Raw genomic sequence first — 9,051 nt, 5'->3', positions numbered from 1 at the left:
TTGGTTGGTTTATTTTCACTTGTTATAATGAGATTTATTTACAGATGAAAGTGGGAAAGCTCCCTTGTGCATTTACTTAGCAGAATTCATCAGTTTTCCCAAACAAAACAGCAGGAAATCAGCAGCAAAAAAGTAAAAAAAAAAAATTGACAATGGGCACTTCAGTGTCACATAAAAAAAGAAAGAAAAAAGTTGCAAACCCAACAAACTGTACAAGCAGAACATAAAAAAAGAAATCACTTCAGGTCAGCAGGCACATAGCCACAGATGTTCTTTTACATAATGAAAAAAAAAAAGCTCAAATTTGCTGCCAAAAGCAAACCCATTGCAGGCTTGGGCACAATATCAGACATATATCGCGATACTCTGCATGCTGATGGAGAAAAGCACTACATAATTTTAAACCTAAAAAGACAGGAACTTGAGATATAGACTGAAACATCTTGCCACTTCAGCATCCCCAGCAATCTTAAAGTAAACAACTTTTGCAAAAAGCTGGCAAGATATTTCAACTTTAATCTGAAGTCATCGCTGAAAATGGAACGGGGACATCTAGGTGATGCATGCGTGATGTTAGGGTTACAAATGAAGTTAATACATTTGTGACATGGGGAGGAGTAGCAGTGCAGTCTGATGCTAGTGAGCTAATGCTATAGGTACTGTAGGTCCTCATACCCCTCATCCCGCAGTTTGATTTAAATTGCATGGAGGTGGAGGGAACAGAGGTAGAAAGCGAGGCAAATGTGGAACCAGAGGACAAAAAAACCCATTGAAAATGTGGAAGCGGAAAAATACAAAGCTACATAGCTGGTCTGTTTTCAGAAGCCCAATGGTGTCAAAACATTCATGTCCCAAGGTTTGAGTTTATGTGGCCATGAAGTTTGCCACTTGCCTTCAGTGTCTGAGATTTCAATCTTGGGTAGTATAAATTTTGCAGGGTCATCCACCTTGAGGTTGACAGAGCCAGGGTTGGCGGGGTACTTCTGTACCACAGATCAGATTCCGAAGAAACGCCACCTTTCTCTTCCTTCCTCATTTCCTCCCATGTCTGCGCTTGGGTTGGGACTGTGGGTCTCAGGTGCAGCAAAGAAAGGTGCACGATGTAGATGAAACCAGTTCCTGCAATGAAGAGTAGGCACTAACGCAGGGGGGTGATGTTAGGGGTAACGGAAGGGGTGCTACCTGGGGTGGATGATGCTGATGTTGTAAGCCTGTCATCCTTAAAGTTCCACTTGGCATTCTCAACTTCTTTTTATGATATCTTTTCTTTGATGCCTCGGTCCGACAGTTTCTTTCACTTTGTCCATAAATTCCAGTTTAATTGACGATTTTTTTTTCTTTTTTTATGTCCTTACCGGCACTGCAATTAGGATTATTGCCTGAAGGCCAAGAAAAATGCCCAACAGATTTATTTTCCCAAGTAGAAAATTACAGCTTTTGCTATACTGTCCACTTTATTGTCATTTATTATTATTTATTTATTTATTTTTCTTTTCATTTTGAGTTATTACAATCCTAATGGACAGGACCGCGGTCAGTGAAGGGAAATAAAGAGAAATAAAGAGAGGTTCCAGGTTCTGGAACACCTTACTCAAGGATGTAGACTGAGTTTGTGATATATATCATATTCATGAGGCTTGCCCCCTGGGCACCGGTTTAGCTCAGTGGGTGAGCAGTCGATCACATTTCCCATAGTCACTGTTCCTTCTTTGCTCAAAAGCAAACAGTGCTAATGAGGCTGGGACAAGCAATGGTAGCTTATTTCTCAAATTAAGCTACCTGAGCCAATTCTCCAACATGAGGGAACTGCTACCCCATAAATTCACAGTATTGTTGGACTCTTTTTCTCTACAGTTTTAAATTCACTACAGAATGCAGTAATCTTTTAATTTGTTCACTCTGGAACTTCAACTTTTCGGTCAAAGTCAAGGATTTCTGATGACACCATAGATCTGTAGCCTGATGTTTGAGAGAAGTTGAGAGTCAGCTGGTTCTCCACATTTGTGCCGATATGAAGATTCGATAACCAACCCAGAACTTTCTCAAAGTTGCCGGTTGATTGTTTGCGCTCTAAGAAAGACTCAGGAATAGAAGGTGCTTGACTGCTTCCTTTAACTGAAAACAAAACACACATTTAGACTTATTTTATGCTTGATGATACTTTAAATGCTAGGAATGATAATATAATTGAGCTTACAATCAGGGATCAAAAATTCCTTGCTGTTTCCAAGAAAATGTGATAATCTCTCTATATCTTCATCCAGCTTTTTAATTTTTTGGCTGATTTTTGCATCTAGTTTTTCCTCCTTGCCATCTCTCTTCCCCTGACCAGTAGACCTGGTTGTGAGTTTCACCCTGTTGCCAACTAACAATAATCATCAAAACATGTTAATGAAAAAATTATCATTTACAAAATAGTATGAATAGAAAATAATTATTATCTTCCTCAAAATACTCACCCAGTGACTTGGATTTTGTGCCTGTCGCGCCTCCACTAATGTCATTTTGCAGCTCATGGAGTGTTTCCTGGAACTCTTTCATTAGCTCCAGCTCTCTCCTCCTGTACTCTCGCTCTAGTCTTCGCTTTAGCACATGTTTCAGCTGCTTCCTCTTGAACTTCTCTTCGATTCTCAGGTGGATTTCATTGATGTTTGGACAGAAGAGTTTGCCACTGTTTGCTGCTACTATTTCCTCTATCTTCTCAAACAGCTCTGTCACCTGATTCATATCACGTTTTTTCATATTGTTCATGGCATGGTACCTGTTCTCACACTTCTCAATCAACCAGCGCAGGGCACTATGCTCCCTTTCAATGTGCTCCTCCAAAGATTTATCTGCTAGTTTGTCTCCATATGTGAACAGAACCATTGCGTGTTTCCATACAGTGGCATGAAAAAGGTTCATGTGATCCTCCAGAGTGACTCGTTGAGGATCTCTGAATGTCAGGTCCAAAGGAATGACCAGCAGAATAACATGAACTCCTACTGGGCTCAGTGAAAAACCTCGGGCAATTTCTTTGTCTATATCATCTGTGCAGCACGAGGAGTCCTGCCACCAGCCCAGGGTGTCAATCACTGTGACTCGTCGGCCAGCAACCTCCCCCTCTTGCATTTGACATTGTTCATTCTGACTAGATGCAAAGACTTCTTTATGCAGGAGAGTATTTCCTGTTGCACTCTTTCCAACAGTCTTCTGACCAAGCAGTATTATTCTCAGCTCCTGCAGCTTATTACTGGAAACTGAGAAGAAGACAGCTGTCAGAGCAAAGTGAAATGGGAAAATATCATGTTGCATATGATCTGAGTGAGAATGCTCTGTCACTGGTAAGAGTATACATTTATATTTTCTTTTTTAAATAATTTTATACAGCTCCACATTTTCTTTGGGAACGAATTTGTGCATTTGGTAAGATGTAATTAACTGTACATTGTGTTAAAGCCAACTCATTTGACACGTGACAGACACTATACTGTTATCATTACTGAATAACCAGAAACATTGTATCTATTACAGTCACTGATATCCTCTAATATTTTCAACAACAGGTACTGCTGTTCTTTTGAAGTATATTTCTGTATTTTGTTCATCTCTGATATCTATTTAATATGAGGGTGTGGAAACAGCTCTGACATTCTGGCATGTATTTACTTGTGACACTGATGCTAGGTGATAGTGAAGCATACCTCCAAGGGATTCTCGTGTGGCCTTGACTTGACTTTGCCTCAGCATTGCTCCTTCTTCCACTTTCCTTCTTCTCTCTTCGATGGTCCGAAAAATCTGCTGGTCTGGAACAAAGTAGCCCCACCCATTTGCTGCCACAGTCTCAGTGATTTTCTCCATCAGCTCTGAGATTTGTGTACCATCACTTGCATTCTTATTATCAACTACATGATATCTATTTCCACATTGTTCAACTAGAGACTGTAGGGCCTCCCCCTCTCCTTCGATGTACTGCTCTATGCTTGTTCCCAGCCAGTCTCCTCTGGTAAAAACTATAATAGTGTGTCTCCACACTCCATCACCAAGAAGCTCCACATGTGATGTCATTGCGTCTAAGTGTTTGGCATTAAATGATGCATCTGCATCTATCACCAGGAGGAAGACATGGGGCCCAGGAGGGCACAAAAACATGCTGCGCATCAGTTCATCTTTGATCGCTTCAGGAGTGTCGAACACAGGGAAGCCTTTCCACCAGCCTGGTGTGTCAACAAGAATGATTTCAGTTTTAGCCACAAAACCCCGGCGGGCAACAGACTTTGCCGTTCTTTTTCCATCTTCCTGGTCTTTGTACCCCAAGATGGTGTTCCCTACAGAGGTTTTCCCAACATTTCGGCTTCCCAGAAGAATCATCTGGAGTTTTGGGATATGTTTCATCTCTTCTGTTATCGGACAAAACAATGAATGGTTAGGCTTGGAGCTTACAGCAGCTTATACTGAGATAAAATTATCAAGGCATATGCAGGCCTGTAAAATCATTAAATCGCAAAGGGCAATGGAAGCATGTAGTAATAAAATTCATTAACATATTCAACACATTAAAATAGTGGACTTTAAAAACTGGAAATGTTTGTTATTGTAAAGTCGTTTTAACACAGAATTTTATGAGAATTTTTGAGGTATAATTTATTCATTTTTTTTCTAGATGCATGTATTTGTTTGTAAAATGTTGATTTATTCAGTCTTTCTTTGTATTAAATGTCACTTTTTTCCAGGTTCTCTCTGCACATAATGCTTAAATAAATAGTTTGACATTTTCAGATGCTTATGTCTAGTCTAGTCATAAGTTAGACTGGCATCGTTTTCATGTCTGTATGCTTAATATGCAGTTTTAACAACCTGATTTTGTTTGACTTTTGCAAAATCCATCTAACGTGCTACCACGTGAACCTCGTTTAATCCAGTCTTTACTTTAATGCACACATCAATCCAGTTGTATTAACAAATATTTTTACAGGAAGTTGTGTGGTGGATCATTTCCTGGAATGGCACAGTTATGATTCTGGGAAGTTGTATGTCTCATAAAGTGGCAAAATAGTCCTTTAATTTTGATGTTTGCACTGATTGAATGAATATGGTACCATGATTTGCTACCATTATGTCATAAAATATAATACAGGGGATGTGTTTGAGTGCTCCTTCTGTCACACTCACCTGGAATGAGTGCTTTCATGTGCTGTCTTTGGTCCTCGGCCTTCTTCCTTCTCTCTTCTGCCCTCTCAGCTACCTCCTTTTGCTTTTCTTTGATGACTTGGAAAATGTGCTCTTCTACCTTGTAGTAACTGCCACCATTGTAGCACACCATCTCTTCGATCTTCTGCAGCAACTTTGTGACCTGAGATAAGTTACTCTCGTCCTTGTTATTAAACACATGGTACCTGTTCAAACACTTTTCTATTAACCACTTGAGTGCCTGTCCTTCACTTTCAATGTGTTGTTCTATTGTCTTTTCCCCGAGGTAATCCCCACAGGTGAACAGCACCATAGTGTATCGCCAAACCCGTTCACCTAAGAGCTTCATGTGTTCCTTCACACTCGTCTTCTGCTCCACAGAGAAAGCTGAGTCTATTGGAATAACGAGGAGAAAAGCACTTGGTCCAGGCGGACACTTGGATACATTGAGCTTAAACCTTTGCTTGTCCCCCTCTGGGATCTCAGCAAGGGAGAGGGAGCTGCTCCAACCAGGAGCATCAATCACAGTGAGCTTCCTGCCATCCACCAATCCATGTCTCACTTCAGACTGAGCTGTTCTTGTTCGGCCACACTCAAAGCTCTCCTTTCTCAGAATGGTGTTACCAGATGAACTCTTGCCAGCCCATCTACTACCTATGAGTATGACCCTGATCTCAGTCTCCTCTGAAAAACAAAGAAAATATTGAAACGTTTTTGTTGCAGATAAAAAGAAATAAAGAATAACAGTTTTACAAAAATATTATTAGGATTCTGAAACAACTTATTTGGATTGATGTTAATGCAGCTTGTTGTGACCAGATTGGCACAGAAGCTTTAAATAAGAAGGCGGACTTATCTCCTCAAAAATGAGGAGCAGAATGGAATCATTCAGTGTGACATTTGTTATCACCACAGTTGTCTCCACTGCTTTAGATGATTGACACAAGAGGAATGTTCTAAGAAATTTGTGCATGGGAGAGTTATTTCTGACCCTTTCATTTCTGTCTGAGGAAATAACAAGTCAAAACTAAAATAGTGAAACATTTTTAGAATGACCCTGAACCAAAATGAATAAGTGATCAGAAGCTACAAGGGCAAAAAGAGAAATTATTAATTCAGATAAGAATGCCTCAGTGCCTCTTATTGACAAAATATTCAGCTGAAACAGCTGAAAAGCTTAGGCTATATGATGCAATGCAGTGCAACACACAAATGATCTTTTCTGGCATCAAATCTATAAGCTCAGACGATACTAAAGAAGGCAACGAAGAAAGCTGCAGTGTCAAAACACGATTAAGAAGTTAACCAAAAGTATAATTTTGCAGGGCTGTTTTTCTTAGGTAAGTTTTTCTTTCAATTGTGTTTACATATACAAAGCTTCTTGAGTGGAGCTCTCATAAGGCAAGGCAAGGCAAGTTTATTTATATAGCACAATTCAACAACAAGGTGATTCAAAGTGCTTTACAGAGACATTAAAAACAAAAACAAATAAAAAGCATGATTTAAATTTGATTAAAACAAGCAAACAAACAAACAAACAAACAAAACAGTATATAAAATCAAATATCAAAACAGTAGATAAAATCAGAACAGTAGATAAAATCAGTAGTTAAAAAGTAGGTTTTGAAATTTAAACTTAAGTGTGGATTTGGTGATTTATTCAAATGCAGCTGAGAATAGGTGAGTCTTCAACCTGGATTTAAATAAACTGAGTGTTTCAGCTGATCTGAGGCTTTCTGGGAGTTTGTTCCAGATATAAGGAGCATAAAAGCTGAATGCAGCTTCTCCGTGTCTGGTTCTGACTCTGGGGACTGATAACAGACCGGATCCAGATGACCTGAGGGATCTGGAAGGTTCATACTGGGTCAGGAGGTCACTGATGTATTTCGGTCCTAAACCATTCAGAGCTTTATAGACCAGCATCAGAACTTTAAAGTCTATCCTCTGACGGACAGGCAGCCAGTGTAAAGACCTCAGAGCTGGACTGATGTGGTCCACTTTTTTGGTCTTAGTGAGGACTCTAGCAGCAGAGTTCTGAATGAGCTGTAGTTGTCTGACTGATTTTTTAGGTAGACCTGTAAAGATGCTGTTACAGTAATCAAGCCTACTAAAGATGAATGCATGGACTAGTTTTTCCAGGTCCTGTTGAGACATCAGATCTTTTATCCTTGAAATATTCTTGAGGTGATAGTAAGCTGATTTTGTTATTGTCTTAATGTGTTTTTCTAAGTTTAGGTCTGCATCCATCACTACACCCAAATTTCTCGCCTGGTTTGTGGTTTTTAGGTGTATAGATTGAAGTTCTCTGGTGACCTGTAATCGTTTTTCTTTTGCACCAAATACTATTACCTCAGTTTTATTTTTGTTTAGCTGGAGAAAATTGTGGCACAACCAGTCATTAATTTCCTCAATGCGTTTACCAAGAGCCTGTACAGGGCCTCGGTCTCCTGGTGACATTGTGATGTATATTTGTGTGTCATCTGCGTAGCTATGATAGTTTATTTTGTTGTTCTTTATAATCTGTGCCAGTGGGAGCATGTAAATGTTAAACAGAAGGGGTCCCAAGATGGAACCTTGGGGAACTCCACATGTGATACTTGTCTGCTCAGATGTGAAGTTACCTATTGATACAAAGTATTTCCTGTTTTCTAAGTATGTTTTGAACCAGTTTAGTACAGTTCCTGAAAGACCTGCCCAGTTCTCCAGTCGTTTGAGTAATATGTTGTGGTCAACTGTATCAAATGCTGCACTGAGATCCAGTAAAACTAAGACTGACATTCTTCCACTGTCTGTGTTCAGACATATGTCATTAAACACTTTGGTTAGAGCGGTTTCAGTGCTGTGGTTCTGTCTAAAACCTGACTGGAAGGCATCATAGAAGTTATTCTGTTTTAAGAAGTAATTGAGCTGTTGAGAAACTGCTTTTTCAATAATCTTACTTAAAAATGGGAGATTTGAGATTGGCCTGTAGTTATTCATTTGTGTCTTGTCAAGATTGTCCTTTTTCAGTATAGGTTTAATTACAGCAGTTTTTAGTGATTCTGGAAATACACCTGATATTAAAGAAAAGTTGACGATCTGTAACAGGTCTGACTCCAAAGTCTTTGTGACCTTTTAGGAGGAATGTTTGTCAAAAGGTTGCTTGGAACTCAAGTGGTTCCTTCCGTCCTTCTTTCCTGGCAAAAGGAAATTCCGGCATAACTGGTTTAGTCATATGTCTCTTGTCTAAAAGGACATGCCCAGACTGGTGTTTTTGTTGTTGTTAGTGGCTAACAGGGCTCTCAAACCTACAACTACATGCTCCAGTTGCAAAAACATTAATTTTGTCTATGACCTTTAGTTATTGAATCCAAATCCAAACAAATACATTTAACAACAATTTAGGAATGTGTGGACAGATTTCTTTCTTTCACATCATTGCTTCTGACTAACTGGTATTCACAATCTGCAGTGAAAAATTAGCAAACAACAAAAAAGCATTGTGGAGAGACTTTATAAGTTGTTTCGCCTTGTGATAAGCCTCAAATACATTTTGCAGCTCCATGTGGATTCATTTTTATTCAAATTTTTAAAAAATAAAAATAAACAATATTTCTCAATAAACTTACCAAGATTGGCTTCCATTTTTCCTACTTCTGCTTTAAAAGTGCCTGTGAATGGTCCCAAGCTCTCCACTGAGGTCGAGTGGATAAAGTCTGTATTCAGGCATATTTTAGTATGAGTTCTTTCAGCCTTGACTGCATAAAGTGTGACTGAGAGAGCAAAGTGTTTGCATCCAATTCATCACAGCAGTGCAGAAATCCAGACTAACTGGTTTCAGACAGGTAGTGAGCGGTAAATGTCAGTTTAGCCACAGTAAAGGAAATAGTTGCAGTGAATGCC

At 39.3% G+C, this 9,051-nt stretch overlaps 1 protein-coding gene across 2 annotated transcripts; it reads right to left on the bottom strand.

Annotated features, from left to right (window-relative positions):
• On the bottom strand, positions 1-8,943 carry LOC102080686 (GTPase IMAP family member 8-like). Of its 2 annotated transcripts, XM_019352289.2 has the most exons (6): positions 8,778-8,943; positions 5,152-5,853; positions 3,684-4,379; positions 2,460-3,239; positions 2,198-2,365; positions 1-2,115 (listed from the first exon to the last, which is right to left on the bottom strand). In XM_019352289.2, exons 1-6 carry the CDS (start codon positions 8,791-8,793, stop codon positions 1,895-1,897), a joined length of 2,583 nt encoding a protein of 860 aa, XP_019207834.1. In that variant the 5' UTR covers positions 8,794-8,943; the 3' UTR covers positions 1-1,894. The 2 variants fall into 2 exon arrangements, with proteins under 2 accessions (XP_019207834.1, XP_025758428.1); XM_025902643.1 differs by lacking the exon at positions 2,198-2,365.
• Between the last annotated feature and the right edge of the window lie 108 nt (positions 8,944-9,051).

Source organism: Oreochromis niloticus, linkage group LG23, assembly GCF_001858045.2.
Source record: "Oreochromis niloticus isolate F11D_XX linkage group LG23, O_niloticus_UMD_NMBU, whole genome shotgun sequence".
Lineage (NCBI taxonomy): Eukaryota > Metazoa > Chordata > Actinopteri > Cichliformes > Cichlidae > Oreochromis > Oreochromis niloticus.
The sequence above is the reverse complement of the archived record's forward strand: the minus strand, read 5'-3'. Positions and strand labels throughout refer to the sequence as shown.

Coding starts and splice junctions, on each gene's coding strand:
- LOC102080686 (XM_019352289.2), bottom strand. Junction 4,380..5,151: donor CATGAAAGCACTCATTCCAG/GTGAGTGTGACA, acceptor GTCCGATAACAG/AAGAGATGAAACATATCCCA. Junction 2,366..2,459: donor CACAAAATCCAAGTCACTGG/GTGAGTATTTTG, acceptor GATTATTGTTAG/TTGGCAACAGGGTGAAACTC.